The sequence below is a fragment of the Trematomus bernacchii genome, unplaced genomic scaffold (genome assembly GCF_902827165.1).
Source record: "Trematomus bernacchii unplaced genomic scaffold, fTreBer1.1, whole genome shotgun sequence".
Classification (NCBI taxonomy): Eukaryota; Metazoa; Chordata; class Actinopteri; order Perciformes; family Nototheniidae; genus Trematomus; species Trematomus bernacchii.
The window spans coordinates 16,928,207-16,946,698 of record NW_022987973.1 but is presented as its reverse complement, the minus strand read 5'-3'; the positions used below and the strand labels follow the sequence as shown (position 1 = coordinate 16,946,698).

The 18,492-nt window shown below is 38.7% G+C and overlaps 1 protein-coding gene across 1 annotated transcript; it reads right to left on the bottom strand.

The window, feature by feature from the left end:
* Positions 1-4,178: 4,178 nt before the first annotated feature.
* bbs4 (Bardet-Biedl syndrome 4) lies at positions 4,179-18,019 on the bottom strand. The gene is made up of 16 exons (XM_034116621.1): positions 17,960-18,019; positions 16,710-16,752; positions 13,354-13,433; positions 11,784-11,847; positions 11,457-11,568; positions 11,111-11,183; positions 10,817-10,870; positions 10,597-10,724; positions 9,635-9,689; positions 9,443-9,511; positions 9,094-9,246; positions 7,737-7,908; positions 7,425-7,494; positions 7,175-7,319; positions 6,280-6,484; positions 4,179-4,924 (listed from the first exon to the last, which is right to left on the bottom strand). The coding sequence occupies exons 1-16, from the start codon at positions 18,017-18,019 to the stop codon at positions 4,770-4,772; spliced, it is 1,638 nt and encodes a 545-aa protein (XP_033972512.1). The 3' UTR covers positions 4,179-4,769.
* Positions 18,020-18,492: the final 473 nt, after the last annotated feature.

The window sequence follows — 18,492 nt, the reverse complement described above, 5'->3', positions numbered from 1 at the left end:
TATCAGAAGAAACGTTAAAACCAACTGAGGCTTTAATATCTTTCAGGGCTGACAAAATGTAGGACATGCTGGAAATGTAGTTGCTTGCTTGAATCCAAAAGATTAGTTGGAGAAGCGATGATGAGTCTCAGATCTTCAGGCAGGGAGTTGAGGGGCCCTGACTGCTATAGTTAATGGAAAAAGCGCAACTGAGGCAGCTTTTGTGACATGAGTACTGCTATTTGCCTTTCAAGAGCTACAAACAAAGATTTGCACTGCATAGCTGCATCCCAACATTATACTATATGCTAATCCTCAGCAGGTTTTGTAGTGTGTTCACAATGGATAAATGACAAAACACATAGGCCTACAGGCTATTCAAACAAGACTTAGAGCAGGGGTGTCAAACTCAAATACACAGTGGGCCAAAATTAAAAAATGGGTACTAGTCGAGGGCCGGACTGGTTCAATGTTTATTGCAAAACTTATTGAAATGAACTTATTGCACATATTAAACCTAGAACTACATTAACAAAGCTTAAATTATTGCTTATAAAAACAACATTAAACATTAAATAATCAGTTGCATTCATTTCTTATGGCTCTATCTGCAGCTTTTCCGGAGTCATTTCTTATGATTACATTTTTCCACAGGCTATCAACAGCTTCAAAAAAACAATTTCCCTCAAAGAAAAAACCAAACATGCCCTGTTGTCGCAAGAAAAAAAGCGCAGAAGGAAACATCCATTTGAACTCAGCTTGCTGCTCCGTGATAGTTCAAGCCAGATACTTGGCATCTCATCTTGGGTGCAAGTTCATCAATGTTTGGGGTCAGGCTCTGAGCTGAGGAAGTTTCCAATCATTGTTGAGACATTTCACAACAAAAACACCAATGAGAAGCTCATGGTGGGGTTATAGGGAAACCTCGGGGAAGTCAGTTAATGATGAAATAGGTTTGTTGAGAACATTGGTCTGGACCAATCGTTGACTGACTGACCCCGCTGCTAGCATGGATAAAGGACAGAAATCATAGGCTACTAAAAACTGTTTTTGAGTGCACTGTTGGTAGACGCTATTCTACCAAACGTAATGCACAAAGGAAATCAAAGAGATGCTCACAGCTGGAAAAAAATTATTGTGGATGTTGGTAAAAATAACAGCCCCAATTAGATCTCAGATAACACAAGAAATAACTCATGCATTTAGGATTTTGTTTCTTACTTGTCTCTGTTTGAGGTTTAATTGGTAGTGGCATTCTAAAGTTGAAGTTGGATTGTATTTGCACACATTGAATACTTTCCTCGTAGTATAAAACTACTATATAGACTGAATCTATAAAGATGAGAATAGAATACACTCTTTACTCTTAATATGCAGTATGGACCTGAAAGTATGGAGGCAGGCCAGACTGTGCTGAGTTCAGGGGAAACTGGACACACATGATATGTAGCTGAGGTAAGTAGGAAGGAAAGATGATGAGGAGTGTGTGAAGGACTTTCAGTGGCCGGTGCTGAGCTAGATACTTGAGAGCTTACGATTATCTGGGGAACTATTTAAAAGAGCCAGACGAGAGGCAGACACAGTATGAGGAGGTGCGGACAGAATTACAGTATGGGATGTACAAGTTAAAAGCTAAAAGGTTATACGGTAGATCTGCAAAGTAGGAAAATGAGGTTAAGGTTAACAGCACAGCTTATATGAAATCCAGACATCCAGAATCCTCAAATATCAAATCACCACATGTCACTGTAACTCAAATAAGAAAGACTGTGTGGAAATAAAAATGACGTCTTTGTCCAAGTAAGGCATCCGTCAGCTTTGTGCTGCAACAAAACAAAAATATGGCCTTATAATACATTTAAAGTTATAAAAAAACAAACCTGGTGAATAGTGTATTATTTAGAGCTGTCGATATATACCTAACACAGTCAAATCTGAAAGGCAAAAAACATAAATAAAACAATAGTACTACTTATTCCCTGGATCCATGATGACTTGAAAGAAACTTGAAAAAGTCTGAAAAATGGATTCAGATCAAAACAAAACCTGTTGATTTGCCAGTAAATCGCACATAAGGGAGCCACAGTGTACTGACCTTTATTCATATTCGAAGTATTGAGACTGAGGCTTCCACAAGCCTCTTGGAGACGAGAAAGTGAAAACCTATTTTCCACATCTGCTGCAGCAGTAAATCGGCAGCCATCAGCTGGCCTCTAAAGGTTATGAACACAGGCAAATCGGGCATGCACAGTTCAACAAGAACCTAATAAAAAACGACAGTGTTTTGGGGATAATAGCTACACATGTCAATTCTATTTTCCATCAGAAAAGTATGAAAGATAAGGAAGATGAGGAAGGTAGATCTAGACCGCTGCTGTGTGTCAGCGTCAGGGTCAAATGATGGCTGCATTTAATCCTGAATGACAAAAGGTAACTGTGAGGAAGACTGTATTACTATCAGCCTCCAATAAGATTCCTGTTTTAGAGAAGAACATCATATAAAGTATCAAATGAATATGTTAAAATAGAAAAGTATGTCTTGAATGAAGTTCAGTGCAACCTAACATCAATAAAAACGAATAAACTAAATTGATGTCTAAATAATAAATGGGATTCTAAAAACAGTAAGCATAATAAACGGCAATTATGTTTTGGAATTTTTCTGTTCAGTGTCCCACAAGGGAAATGTATACTTTTGCAGCACCTGAAAACAGACTCATGTATGAGTGTCATCCATCAGTAAAAGTGAAAAAAGCTTATAATTTAGTAAAAAAGAATCCTTGAATGTAGTACATGTTACTAATCAGCAGGTACCTCCATTCAGTCAGAGCATGCACAAGAGAAATCTAGAAGTGAAACCAAGTTCAGACAAGTAGTGTGTACTTGTACATTTACCAAGGTTCTTACTGCAGTGTTTTTACAGGAACCCTCAGTTGCCACATGCTGAAAGATAATTGATGCAAAACTCAATATCTGTGTAGGATGGATTGTTGAGGGAAATCATGTCCTTTGCAAAAACAAAACATAATCAGAAACAAAGTCTTTGGAAGGCTGAACTGAGTGGGCTCTTTTGCAATGGAAAAATACTTAAACAACTACTGATGATGTTGATGAATGTCACTGAGGCAGAAATGATTGTCCATTGTTCAAAATAACTTTTGGCCCAGGTGTATATTATAACTCATGACAAATTCCATTTAGCCTGACCCAAAGGTTTGTAATCAAATAATACACAATGACAGATTTTTAAAACCAAAGCATTGCACTGCAGCACAAGCATGATGACAGACATCCCATGGTGCAGTGCGACGCAGAGAGTCCTAACTTTGTTCTATATGCCTCAGACAAAATTATGAAACACTATTATATCAAAAGTGATTTAAATCTCTGAAACAAACTTGAGTTGCAATAATCATTCAACATAAATATTTGTAAAGAAACACCCAACTTACAGTTAATGATCTCAAAACAGTTCACAGCAGAGTTCAGTGAGCTGGGAGGTGATTGTTACTATGAAAGCTCTTTTGGTATTTATTATAACACATTTTGAAAGTGTTTGGGTATAATTCTTGCATTTTGAAATTGTTCTATTTATATTTCTTTGTTTTTTTTTTAGCAGTCCCTCAGTCTCTGAACTACTAAACCAAAACATCAGTGGTTTCATATTTACCTTAATATTAAATGCACAACACATTCCTGTGCATCTAGACTTGTTCAGGATACATGATTCATACATATGTTTGCTTAATATGTACAAATGAACCTATCCATATTTTAATTCATACACAGAAATGATTCCAGATAATTAATGAGGTCCTATATTATACCAAAACAATGATTATTTTTTCTTTCTTCCCCCACAATCCTGAGGATATTTGTCATGACACAAACAGATTTGGTTTGGAGAGCTCCCCCTATTCAAATATGTGTATGTATATTACACAAACAAAAACAATACATAATAATATATCAACACCGTATGCCTTTACCCAAGATGTTGAATGTTTTAGCATGAAGGATTAATTATTTATTTGTAGGGTGTCCTCCTTGTTCAGAACATGTATCGGTGTTAGATAACAGATTCACTTTGAAGCTCTGAAACAACTCTGTCCTCTGTTGTCTGCAAAGCTTAATTATGGAAAGCAAACACACAAGACACAAACTGGACTTTGAATAAGAAGCGACACAGTCATTTTCTTTAAAGTCTCTTGTTTTTTTTATTAAATACATTACTCTCTATAAACATACCATGTATCCACATATAAAAGCGTGTCCCTATTTACACTCAACCCTCAAAAAGAGCCATATCAGACAGACAACCTGTAACTATCATAACATCCATTTCTGTCCTAAGATCTCAGTGATTGTCGAAGCAGTTCCTTAACAATGTTCATATAACCATTTTGTTGAATTGAGAAGTTCCTAAAGTTCCATTGAAATGTGTTGGACATGTGCACCAATCCTGCCACATCGACATCTACAAGAAAAACTTGATTTCCTTTTCATCTTGCATGAAACAGGGTGTTGGTTTACTGACATTCAGTAATCCAGCAATAAATAGTATGAACAAATTGCACATAATAGTTGACCTTTTCACTGTAAAGGAGGACAAATGTCAGTGCAGCAGGTATTTAAACCAGAAGCACATCCCCTCAGCCTTCATGTCTAACTACAAGGAGCTAGAAAACCACTAATAGCTTGACTGCTGTTTAAGAACCTTGATTTGCCTCCATAAAACCAGCGTGATCTTATGACAAAGATATCTAGTAAGATGCAGATAACAACTAAACTCATTCCTCCACCTTAGATCTCCTCTTGGAGGTTTTGGGTTTGGGGTTTTCTGACTCTGCAGGCAGCGGGGATCCTGGAGGATCATCGGGGGGGCTGGGGGCCAACTCCTCATCGGGCTCTGGCTCCAGGGGCATGGAGGGGCCTTTGGAAACTCCTGAGAATAACAAAGAGTCGATACATTGCTCGGAAACGGGTTTTTAGTTCCTTAAAACCTACACAGATGAAATAGCTAAATATGTGATTGACTTCCATGGTTCAATGCTATTTTAAACTACTCGAACTCGCAGGTCAGAGTTCTCCTTTTGTTCAAGTTGAATTAAGTAGATATACCCTATTATTAAGTGAGAAAATACATTCTTAGAATTTATTCTAAGTAGTCTAAAATGATTTCTCATTTTAGTTTTAGACTTAAGAACAGCTCAAAAGATGTTTCTGACAGGATCATTTTCTAAGTTACATTTTAATTATCTGTAAAAAAAAACAGTGTAAAAGGTGATTGTGAAAATGTTAGAGGTAGTGGGCTTCTGAATGCCTGCGAAAAAGAACATGTACAACCAGAAGTTACCCTTTAAAAGATTTATACTGTTTCCATTACAAATAACTTCAACTCATAATGCTCTGGCAGATATTTATTTTCAAACCCAAACCAAGTTTCAGGGTTAAGTTGTTAATCTTCATAACCACAAAGACACAGTAAAGTAAGTCCCTGCCTGTTATATAGGAATCCTGACCGCCACAACATTCATTTACAGACACCAGTAAATAGGTACAAGCTCCACTTTAAATATCCAGTATCATTGGCACTAATAGTAGACTGTTAATCACTAACTAGGTTTAAAGTGAACGTACAGGCTTTATTTACATTTTCCTACAAATTGCAGATAGATGATCAGAGCTGTGTAATTGTGTAAAATGTCACTGAACATGGATGCATTGTTCTGCTGTTATTAGCTAAATAAAGGTTATAGAAAACACAGCTCTCAGGCTCTGGTTAAAAAAAAACACTCCAGTCCAATTACATTTGAGAGCTGTAAGCCACGACTGTCATTTCAGAGTAACCTTGAATTGATTTGCTTAACTTTGTTTCGTTTTTTTCCAGCCCGCTGACTTTCTTTTTGTTGCCAACAATAGAGAGTATACTGGCTGGAGGTTAGCTTTTTTCCCTTCCATATTCCATTTTGCCTGAGCCCATATATTCACTCTGCTACAGTGCAGGTGAGAGGCTGGGAGCTCACACAGGAGAGATATGTCCATGGTTCCATTTCAAATGAAAATTGGGCTTTGGTTTATTGGAGAGAGGAGGAGGCTGTGCAATTCTTCATCCCCTGCACTGAGGGTGTAACACTGGACTTTTCGGATAAGAAAAATATGTTCACATTTTTTGCGGTCATGACATTCAGCCTTGCACTGGCTCATCGCAGTTCTGTCAGATATCTAAACGCGTAACCAGACACCGAGTTGACAGAATATTACATGACACCTTCCACAAACCTTAATGGTGGTTTGTACCTGATGGTAGCTGCATGTTCTTGTTGTAGCTCGCAGCAGAAGACATGGCTTGGCCCAGAGCTTGGTTCGTTCCAAGAGCAGCTCCGGGGGCTTTGGTGGCTGCTGCAGAGTTGGGTTTAGATTTGGACTCCTTGTCTGGTTTAGTCCACACCAGACCCTCTGTCACCTGCAGGGCAGCCCCCATCTTCTGAGCCATGTCTATCAGCTGTTGGTGACAAGTAGACCACTTAAGGTACGGGTAACTACAGCTGATTTTCAGAAGTTAAAGGTCACCTATTATGCATAATCCACTTTTTCACATCTTTTATACATAAACATGTGTCCCCCCTCTGTGTAAAGAGATTCTGAAAGTTTCAGGAAAAAAGATTCGCTCTCTTTTTGTCCCGATCCATTTATATAAAAACCTGTCTGAAAATGAGCTGATGAGATTTTGGCCACTTTATGATGTCATAACGATTTTTTGGCTTGTGTAACCAAAGTAACAGACAGAGAATCAGCCCTTTTGAAACAGGGCTGAAACAGAGGGGATTATGGGATGCTGCAATGCATGATCTGTTTGGTATTTCGAGCCAAACCCTTCAGAGACATGTTTTGTATATATCTGAGACCTATAATATATTGATGAAAAACAGTATAATAGGGGACCTTTAATATCAACAGGATCTAAATTACAATCCAAATATGTTTATATGTCCATTCAAATGCTCAACGTTTACTGTGATATCTGTTTCAACAGTTACTTTATCACTTTTATTTTTGTATTATTATTTTAATTTGTATTCTATTCGATCTTTGACCTTGTGTGAATCCTGTTTTTCACTCTGACCCTGTTGCTCTTATAAACGCCTGCATTTCCCCACAGGGATAAATAAAGGTCCATCTTATCTTATCTTACCTCAGGGTCAAATTCGAAGCTGCTACTGCTGTCTCGAAGCAGGTTGACTTTCCTTTCCATCTCCTGGTACTGATCCAGAGTGGCCTTCTTATCGCCATGGTTATAGAGGAAGATGGCAAAGTTCAGGTTGACCAGAGGGTTGGATCTGTACATAAATGATCACAGAGGGAGGAGGAAATAAAACATGAAACAATTAAAGTCTCAAATTAAGACTCACAGTACATTAAAGTAGAAGGCGGGTTAGACTCACTGGTCGATGGTCACAGCTTGTTCATACGCTCTGGTGGCATTCTCTACGTCCTCCAAGTTGGTCAGAGCCACTGTTAGGAATGAGTTTGAGTTTAAACTGAAATACTGTCACATGCAGGAACTGTTCGGTGATTCTTCATGCTCTATGTGTTGTGTGTGCTTTACAAAAGGTATAGTATGCACCTTTTGTAAATAATTCAATCAATGTGAAACAGTAAACTGAAAAATGGTTGCCACTATTTTCCCACAACTCTTCTATTTGCTCTCTTAAGCAAGCCCAATCCAGTCATGAATTATTTATTGGCCACAGTACCTGCCAGCAACATGTAGAGATCGCCCATGCGTGGGTTCAGGTTGATGGCTGCGCTGAGGAAGTGGAAGGCAGAGGCGTACTGCTGCATGGTCAGGTGGACCAGACCCAGGTTGTACAACACCTTCCAATCAAAAGGAGACATGTAGTGAGCCCGCTTCAGGCAGCTGATAGCCTGTGGAAACATGAAGTTAGGAGAGGAATCAAACAGCTGACAGATGTTCATCTAAATAATATATCATCCTAAGAAGAACCTCAAAAAAGCAATGGAGAGTGAGTAAGCATTGAGAGCCAACCTACAGCACAGTGTAAAATGCCTGAGCTGGGTATGCTATGAGAGTATATCAAAGAATAAAGCCCCAGTCTGTGGCCGGTGTACAATGATATAGGTGAATTTGGCCAATAGAGGAGGGATGTATTCCTGGTTGTCTTTATGTACTATGGGGTGGAAAAGGTAAGCAAGTATAACTTTCAATACAACAAGTAAAACAATGAATGCAATGTTAAAGTATTGCATTCAACATCCTAATCAAAGGTTTCTTGTTTAGTTTGTGACCATTATTAATGATATGGAACAATGCTTTGACATATCACACAAGGACGCACATGAATGTGTGTGATACAAAAATAAGGGTTAGATACTATTCTAGTGATCAACAGGGGGCAGTAATACGGTAAGATACACACTAATGTGCCAACAAGAAGGATATTGCACGCTAGAAGATATGGATGACTTAAACAATGCAGGTTTAGACTTTAAAAAGGAAATGCTTTCAATATTTTGAATGTCCTTAAGTGGCCAAGTCAGAGCCCTGAATGAAATCTGATAGAACATCTGTGGAGGGACTTGAAGAGAGCAGTCCATCGCCGCTCACCGCGGAATTTGAATGAACTCGAACAATTCTGCCAAGAATCATTCAAGGAAGAATGGGCAAACATTCCCTAATCTAGGTGTGCAAAGCTAGCAGAGACGTATTCAAATAGATTGATGGCTGTAATTGCAGCAAAAGGAGGCCACATGAAGTATTACATCAGGGGATCAGATGACTTTTCCAACCTTGTTATTCTAGTTTTAAAAATGTTGTATTAATATTCAGAACTGTCGCCTCTTTTTTCATTAGTTTGATGTTGTAAAGCTACATTTGTGAAGGAAGTGGGAAAAGTCTCTTTTTTTAAATTTTTTTTTTTTTTTTTTTTTTTTTTAAATGGGTTTTTATTTCAGGCTGTACGATAAATAAAGAAACCATTTCAAAGGGGTATGATGATTTTCTATAGGCACTGTCATAAGTAAACCTATTTGTATTGGGCGAACTAACTTCATCAGCCTTTAACCAGTGAATCAATACATAGTCTTACTCACAGCTACGTATTTCTTTTTCCCAAAGAAGCACATGCCGATGTTGTTCCAGAGGGGCGGGCTCTCAGGCACGGCACAGGCCGCCACTCGGTACTTGTTCATGGCCACATCAAAGTCTCCGTGGGTCTGCATCATGCTGCCTGCAGCCAGGATGGCCTGCCATGAAAACAATCATTAGAGAGGTATTAGAGGAAGATGCACCCTTTGAGAGTGCACATGATGAGAGACAGTGCCACCTGACAGAGAGTGAGCTTTTACTTTAACTGAGCTGCTTTAAAAGAATCTAATGCACTCAGTAGCAAACTGTTTTAATACCAAATAATGATGCGTTTACCCACAAACACCCACATACCTTATAATTGTTGGGGTCAAAAGTGAGGGCATTTCCAAGGTATTCAAATGCTTTTTGGTATTTTCCGAGCTGGCAAAAACACAACATTAAAAAACACAATTTAGATGTTTCTATTCTGAGTCGTACAGTGAATGCCACTCTTATCTTGTTTACACTTCATTTCACTTGAAAGTTTATTACAAATCCACCAACCTGTAAAAAGAGCAGGCCCAGAGTCGTCAGGAGTTCAGTGTTCTCTGGAGAGAAGCTGAATAAAGAAGGAGACTAGTCAAATGAAACTTTATCTATGCCTGTAATCACATTTAATTCCTGCACTTATTCTTAGGCACACATAGTTGATATTCAAGGAATCTGCTGATTCAATCATGGTTTGATTCAGCATAACTGTGGAGTATTAATTATGACCTGTGGGGATATGATGGGGCTCTGAAATATAAATGGTAGACAAGAGGCGTATCTGCATTAAAATAGGATTCACAGTGGTATGTCTAATTCAAAGCAACATTAGTATCAGGGTGGTTGATTAATTCATTTAACCTCAACAGGAGGTAGCAATAATGAGCTCCATTATAGACATCAATGTCATTTCCCTATTTACAACAGGGCCTAATGTTTAAATATTCAACATGTGAATAGAAGTGGAAATGAAAATAATTTATACTGAACAGAAAAAAGCCCCGGGTTAAACTGTGGCTAAACTGGAGCTTTGTGTGAGATCGGATGAGAGGCACTTATTAAAAAGAGCTCCAAAGAGTGAGAGGCGGTAGATACATCAAGACAAAACCCCTCGGAAATAACTAACCTTCTCTAAAACAGCATGTTTTATGTCTGTTATCTCTTTAAGTGTCTTGAGACATAAAGAGACATGTCATGCTGAGGCTGTGCAAGTATGAACAGTTATACATTAAAGATTAGTTTAAGTTTTGGGTTAAATGAAAAAAGCTTTGTCTTGAAAAAAAACATTCTAGACCAGAAATGTAACACTTATCATGGATCAATGCACATGTATGTCTGAATTGTTTAAACATATATTCAGAGAACCATAGTCACTGAATATTGAACGAAACACCTAGAATGTGTTTAAAAATGCTACTTTATAGATTTGTCTTTAAATCCTCATTGATTTCTTAATATCACATTTGACCTTTACTTACTCCACTGCCCTCTTGTACACTTCAATGGCCCTGTCAGTTTCTCCGGCCAGTAGATGAACTTTCCCGAGCATCATGAAGCTCTTGTCGTGCTTGTTTATCTGGAGAGCTATGTTAAGATGCTCCTCAGCCTGACAAACACAGATAACATAAACAAGGATCAAATCACTTGGGAATAAATACACTTTGTAATGTATAATGTCAGAAAGATCTGCATACTCACATTTTTGAAGTCTTTGATGAAGAAATAGCACAACCCCAGATTATGATTGATCTCCTGGGGTTAGAAAATGTCACATTATAAATGGGGCATGCTTAATTAAACAGGGCGGGATAAAGGCTGTGCCTAATTCAATTTCCAAATATTTAAGACAACAGCTCTGTGGAATACAAATTCTGCAGCATTTCCGTCATTTGAATTAGAAGGGACAACTTCATTGAGAGTGAAAGACACCAGGCCGAAAGACACATACACTTTAAGGCAAAGCAGAAACTCAGTACTAGAGTTTTCTTTTACCCAGTCTTTCTCGTTGAGCCTTGCAGCTTCATGATAGAATTCAATCGCTGCTTTGTGCTTTCCCAGGAGAAATCTGCGGAAAGAATAAACAACAATAATCCATATGAGATTTTAATCAATCCTATCACAGCATGCTGAATAACTGTTCTTACAGCTATTTAACAGTGATAAATAGTCAGCGGGGGTCGATTAACTATTCCCTACGGTGTTATCAAAAGTACTGGCCATAACTGGCCCGCAGTTGGGCTTTTATCACTAAGTATTTATCTCCTATATCTGTCTTGTGAGCTAATAGAGATGGGTTGAGGCTCCCCGGCCTCGAGGGGGGGAGGGCTGTTGGACTCACAGTGATCTGGCCACTTGCTTGAGGTTGTCAGTGCTGCTGGGATTAAGGATGGCGCAGCTCTGAAACAGCTCCAGGGACGGCTGGATCTTGCCCTCAAGACGCAGGATTAGTGCTGTTGTAATTAAAACACAAAAAAGAGAGGATCTTCATCAACACAAGGAAGTAAAATCGCATTAAAGATCAGGCAGCATAGGCACTATAGAGCAGATTCTGGAGAAACATATGTTATCAGGACAACCACAGAGCCTTCATTTGGTGTGGCACTAAATTAACATCATAAATGTGACATGTGTGATAGGAAAGAGTTAATATAAAATAATGGCTCACCTTGAACATAGATGGCATATTCACACATCCCATTAGTCTCCTGCAGCTGTTCTTTGATGATCGCCTGCAGGACACAGAACGAGAGACAATTCTAAAACTGAGGTGGATGTTAACTTGTGTGAATAGGACTACTGCAAAAAGGAAAGGTTATTTTGCCTGTATGGATAATGTGTAGTATACCAACCCCTATATATCTGCTTTGCAACAGATTGAGGGCCTTATCTTTGCTATTTTCCTGACCTTAAAATGTGTTTTGCCCAGCTGTGTGTTATTTTGGTGCCCAGTGCAGAGCGCACGGTGCACAGATGGGAGGAGAGTCGCTGACAGGAGGGAGGTTCATCCTAATGAGGCAGTGCATAGCGAGCTGTTACTGTTTTGGTGTAAAATGTGGCTTAAGAGTTTGTGCTGAAAATAGACGTCTCAGAGCCACATCTTTTCTGGTCAGTTGCCAACCTGATCATTTTGTCCAAAAAAGCAAGAATACTAGAGCAAATGATATTAAATAATAGAATATTGCTTAAAATATAAATACAATATGAAAATGTAACATTCTCCAGCCAGTCGATGTATTTAGATGGCCATCAATTTGTTGAAAGTAGTTAAATCAATCTTATTGTCTTTAAATGATTATTAGGGATTTTACAGTTTCTGTTGTCCAATTACAGTTGCAAATACAGTATGAAGGTCCTCTTTTGATGTTTATAAATGTTTAACCTCTGATTAAAAGAGTACGTCCTGCTATCTGCTGTAGAATATAGAACAACCTTATTGTAAAACCACCGTGTTTCTGCGTGTGCCATTCTTCAGGGTCATCAGAAAGTGATGATGAGCCTAACAGGGTTTAATAATCCAGAGAATCACATGCGTCAATCAAACTTTTTTAAAAATGTGGGTACAAGGCAAACGCTGTTATGCCAAGTTTAAGACATGATGTAACCATTTGCAATGTGAAATACAGCAGAATTAAAACTGTAATAGTGTTGCGATTATATGAAACACTTCACCAAATTGATTTTTATTAACAGTTTCCATCATCCTTGGACTCATTTCCTTGTTAAAAAAAGACCCACACCATCCGCCTGCAGATGTGTGGTGTTCTCACACCGTGCTGCTCCCACCATCCAAACAACAGTATGATTCCTGAGGAAGCACATTCTGAAGGAGTTGAGCTATTGTTGCCACTGTATGTTATTGTGATTGACTTCATCATTAGCAATGAGACTAATGATGTGACTGGCGGACAGCGAACCAAAATAGCAGGTTTGCTGGGATACCCAAGACTCACAACTAGATGCTTCTCACTGCTTGGTGCATTTTAAAGGAAGTGAAAAAAAATGATAAAGAGGATTCCATTAATATATCTTACAAGTCCAGACATGTATTCAGAGACTTAAGTGAGTACCTACGGGTGTCATGTGCACATATGCAGGTCAATGCAGTGAATTGGATCATAATAAAGTACAGTGTTACACAGAACCCTGTACATGCCAGGCGTTCATTATCTTCATTATTTTTTAAAAGGTCAATCAGACGGAGCCTTTGGGACAGCGGAGGAATGACGGTACTTTACCTTACAGGTATCATAGTCTTTACGGATATAGTGCTGGTGGATGAGCCAGTTTCTCCTCTCAACAATGGGAAGCTCTGGAGCTGAAAGGAAGAGACTATAATTTACATACAAAGCAGGCACACTTTAAAGCTTGATACACTTGACTGTTCAGATAATGTCTTCTTTAGTGGATAGCTGAATGATTAATCCTGAAAGCTCCCTCCTTTGGCAGTCATTAGCAGGTCTCTGATCTGACAGTTAACACAGATGTAATTGTTCAACGTAAATCCACAGGCTAAATTTAAGTCAATTCACCAATCAAACTGCAATGTTGTTATTCACAATCAGACAGCTCAGCCTCCTGAGCTATGTCTACTTAGACCCTTTTTTAAATTAATGAAGACTTTTTTTTATTTGGCAGCCGAACAAATAATGTTGAGAGCCCCCTCCCTGTGCCGTCACCAGCAGGTCTTTGATCTGACAGTAACATAGATGTTAACACTTCAACCCAAAAACCCTGGGCTAAACAATAATCAATTCACCAGCCACGCTGTAAATGTCACCTTGTAAGCAAGTTCTTTCGTTACAAACACTGCTTTTCGTCTCGGAAGGTTGAGAATTTCTCCCTGTTGCCAGGGCAACAATGTATCTCGCAAGCCAGGTGCTTGTGACAGAACAGAGAGGGTATATAGACAGACTGAGAGAGCGAGGCTGCAGGAATGAGCAGCACGATACAAAGCCAGCTTCAGAAAGGGTTAGGTAACCTGAAGAACCCAGCCACAATGCTCCAAGACTTCTCAGCGTGATACAACGTTTCATTCCACACGAAAAAAAGCGTAATTCCTATTCGAGCGAGTTTGATTCTGGTAATCCTGTTATCTTAGACCTGCTACTTTCCTCTTAGGATAACAATAGGACTCATGGCAGTGTGGAATGAAGTTCTCCGCTTTGAGTCTGCCACCGACATCAGGGGATATCATTAATGATCTGGCTGTGTAAAAATACAGTGTGAATTATACCAAAGCTGCCTTCTGTTTTTTTTCTGTCAGCGCTTCAAGCGGTACTGTGTTGATTTGCCACCAGAACTAGAGCCTCTTCCAAAAACTTCAGAGGATGCTCTCCACTGCCGAGTGTGAAACTGCATGGGTTTCACACGTTTGCCCCGTCAAGATTCGGAACGGCCCTATTTGTAGCACCCTAATCCGCTTTCTTCCTGCTGAGACAGCAATAATATTCTTGTCTCTGGGTTTCAGACGGGGCCCTGTGGCGCTCCAGTGTCCACACACACAAAGCAGGGCGTATATGGTGGAGGAGAGACGGGATACATGTGTGATGTATTCCTGTAATAACTCTATGAAAGAAGGGTAGAAAGGAGCTCAGAAGAAGAGCACAGCATGAGGTGTTCTAAATAAAGTTTTGAAAAAAATCCTCCCAAACATGGAGGGATTTTTTCATTGTTATATTTGATCTGGCTAATGCTAATGCAGAGTTGGCTTCTGTGTGCTTCGACTGTCTGGTTAAAGGGGATAAGAGCAAAGCAGAAGCATGCTGAGATCAAAAGACACATGGAGAGAATGAATAATACGAGAATCTTTTTTGGGGGAAAGTTTCACGCGAACATTTTAAAGAGCCCTTGGTCATGTCAAGTCTCATACTCAGCTGCAGACACTTATTCTTCCCGTAAATTTGACAGAAGTTAGTGTTAAAATAAGGCCGATTGCACTTGATTCTACAAAATTGAAAAAATGAATAAAATGAGCAAAGCCATTGGCAGCGTATTTGTCGCAAAAAAAAGAGGCATTTCTTGGAGGCATGCTCATATTTCTGAAACACCTTCTCAGTCTTCCCCGCTAACAATGTAGAACTGAATTACAAAAGATGTAAGAAGATATCATAATACACTTCTTGTGCACAACATAATTCATTTTATGTGTGCATTTTATAACCCTAATTACATTTTGTGGTTGTTAGAGAATGAGAAATGGCTTAAGGAGAAAATTCAACTGAGAGTTAAGTTGTTTTTTATACAGTATTTCACATTTTCAGTGTGTAGTACAATTAAGTCAAAATTCCCTGAGGTTAATTAAGTGGATTGTTTAAATATGTTAACTCAACAAGTACCTCAAGACATTGTGTAAATAATTATTATATATTTTTTAAGTAATGTATGTTTTGATTTCCTATACGTCTCTACGTCACATTCAAAGCTTTATATTTCCTTATTATTCTATTTAACAATCAGTTGTATTGTGTTAAATGATTACTCCATTCAGGACTCTGCTGCCTGGATCATCACCGCAAAAAATCCTCTGACCATATCACCCCCATCCTCATCCAACTGCACTGGCCGACCTCCTTCAGGAGTACACGCCCTCTGCTGGTTTACTATCTGTCCCCACCCCACGCCTCGTCACTATGGGTGCTCTGGCTTTCAGCTGCACTGCTCCAAGACTATGGAACTCCCTCCCACCACACATCGACAGTCTGACACCATCACCACATTCAAGTCCCTCCTCAAAACCCCCCAGTTCAGATCAGCCTACTCACTGTAGTACTCCCTGTTATTGTCCTTTTGTACAGTTTTTAACCTCTTTTTTGAATATTTTATGAATTGTAAGGTGTCCTTGGGTGCTTTGAAAGGTACCATTAACTCAAATGTATTATTATTATTATTATTATTGCAAATAGTGTCATATTTGAATGTTTTTTACTTTGTTATGGAGCATGTACAGTAGTACTTCACTTACTGTATACACTATTGTACATTTTTAGGACATTAACCACTTAACATTCAATCTTCCTCTTTCTGTGTTTTTTTTTTTTCATTACTTACTCATCTTACAGTAATGTAGTTAGAATTGTATTTGGTTTAACCTCCTTAAATTAAACTAAATGAAAGCACACCACAGTACCGGCTTGAATAACATGCACGAAAAATAATACTATGCAATATAATACCAAAGCATTTCATCAACTGCTGTCATAGGGGTCGCATTCTGAGCAGTGCTGATGTTAATTACAAAACATTGCCAAACAAGAAAAACTAAAAGGCTTAGTCATGAATAGCAGCTTAACTGGTTAATGGGTCATTAAGCCATATCTATGATGACAAAATATCCTAGTGTAATGTGATTAACAAACATTTTCCAGACAAAGAAATATCCTGAACACATTCAGCAGCATACTGATGAACAGCTTGTTCCTAGTGGTGATGGTAGAAAGAAGGGTGAGGGTGACCTCTGCAGGACGATTAGTTCCACTCACTCTTTGAGTATCCTGTTCCAGTTACAGGTTTATTCTCAGAAATTTAAATATTGGGAGAAATTGTGTTTTTGAATCTTTGTGTCATATGATATGCAAGTGTTAATGGTCTGTACCTTTAGGTGCCCGACGTTTCTTGGCTTCAGTCGCAACTGGGAGCTGAAATATATAAAATACAACAAAGACAAATAAGTAATAAGCACAATACACTCCATTACAGCCAAAATACACTGGACACCATCAATCAGAGTTCCCACAGGAAGCATGAGCTGTGGCCACAAGGAAATAGATTTCCCCCAGTTTCTTACAGTTAAGTCTGTGTGGTAATACAGGTCAAAGTTTAGACTGGCTGCCTGAAATGTCTGCTGAAAAGTTAAGGTGTGTTCACTGTTCATATACAAATATAAAGAATAGAAATACATTTGTTTCTTGATTGGACATGATAAGCCTAGGAATGTATTGATGTTGAATATGTCTTAGGGACTGCAAAGTGCTAACAAGCCAAGTTAAGTAAAAGTATGTCATTAATTGGTCAAATATAGTTAAAATGTATGTTTTAAACATTATACAACAGATAGCAAACAAATGAAGCCAGTTTATCAGACTAGAAAAAGTGCATGTTAAACAAGCAGATCTGATCAATGACAAATCTGCTTTGGTTTTGCAAGAATTTCTTGATGTGAGAACAAGGTCGAAAAAGGTGTAACACTGTTTCTGAATATTCATAACAGAAGGAACAGCTTGTGTTTCTTTTTTGACACTTCTGCATGCAGTGGTTTGCAGGCTATGTAGGATTAAACAGCTTTCTTGTTTCAGGTAGATGCACGCATGCTCAATCGCAATGTTTTGCTTCGCATCTCTTCTCCATATCCGACTCACTTGTGGGTTGCTTTGCCACTGAAGTGTTGTGCATTACTATTGTCTATACTTCACCACGTCATAAACGCTAGACGTTATAGCCACAACACAACTAGTATGTGTGGTAAATCCAGCCTCAGTTAGCGCAGAACTGGACATTTATTTACGTTATCTAACCTAAGATAAAACATAAAGCGTGGGCTAACGATGCAGCACTCTTAGTGTTTTAGCGTGTCTGTAGTTGTTCCCTTCCTCCAGCTGTAGCTGTTAGCTCTCTTGTTTTAGCTTGTCCTTGGAGGAGTGAGATTAAAGTTACCGTTAGCTGCAGGTTAATTAACTTAGCTGCGACTTAGCCAGGCAGCTAACATGCATTAAACGGATTTTTATGAAGCATGTATTCAAAAGCACATCGTTACGTTTACTTTGGGAGTATCAGAATAACACTTTACCAGTGGCGTTTTTTGTGTTTACCCATTAAAACGTTAAGTAGCTTTAGTATTGCACTCACCGCGGTGACATTCTCCTCGTCCGCCATCTTGGGATGATCAACAGCAGAAGATGTTGCCATGGATACATTGGTGGAATGCGGAGGAGTGGCTGGCTGGATTTATGAATGATTTTACACACTCTCGGCGTTACAACCTTTATATCGGTTACAACCAACCAATACAATGTTCATCATCAAGGTTTTAATTCGTCTACGTGTATTTTACATCATGTTGCTAAGACTTTTCCTATAGTATTCTTTACTAAACAAGCTATCTTAGACAAGATCCACGTTTTGTGAAATAGGCCAGAACTGTTTATTGAATGTTATAGGGAACCAGTTTCTAGCAAGTATCGAGAAGTGTTTTAAATAAGTCACCAATATGTACAACACACCTTAACACACATTCGGATCAGCAAAGCGGAATTTCAACATAACACTAATTTTCTCTATTAAGTATGAAGACAAACCATTTTTAACAAAAACACTAACAGCCTTGTGCTTAAACCCCCACGGAAAAATTGCTGAACTACATCTGCTGAGAGGCACTGAGG

Bases quoted from the DNA above. Each gene is read 5' to 3' on its own strand.
- bbs4 (XM_034116621.1), bottom strand. From the start codon at position 18,019: ATGGCAACATCTTCTGCTGTTGATCATCCCAAGATGGCGGACGAGGAG. The intron at 16,753-17,959 runs GTGAGTGCAATA...TATATATTTCAG, and splicing joins ACGAGGAGAATGTCACCGCG to CTCCCAGTTGCGACTGAAGC. The intron at 7,909-9,093 runs GTGAGTAAGACT...ATGTTTCCACAG, and splicing joins GGAAAAAGAAATACGTAGCT to GCTATCAGCTGCCTGAAGCG.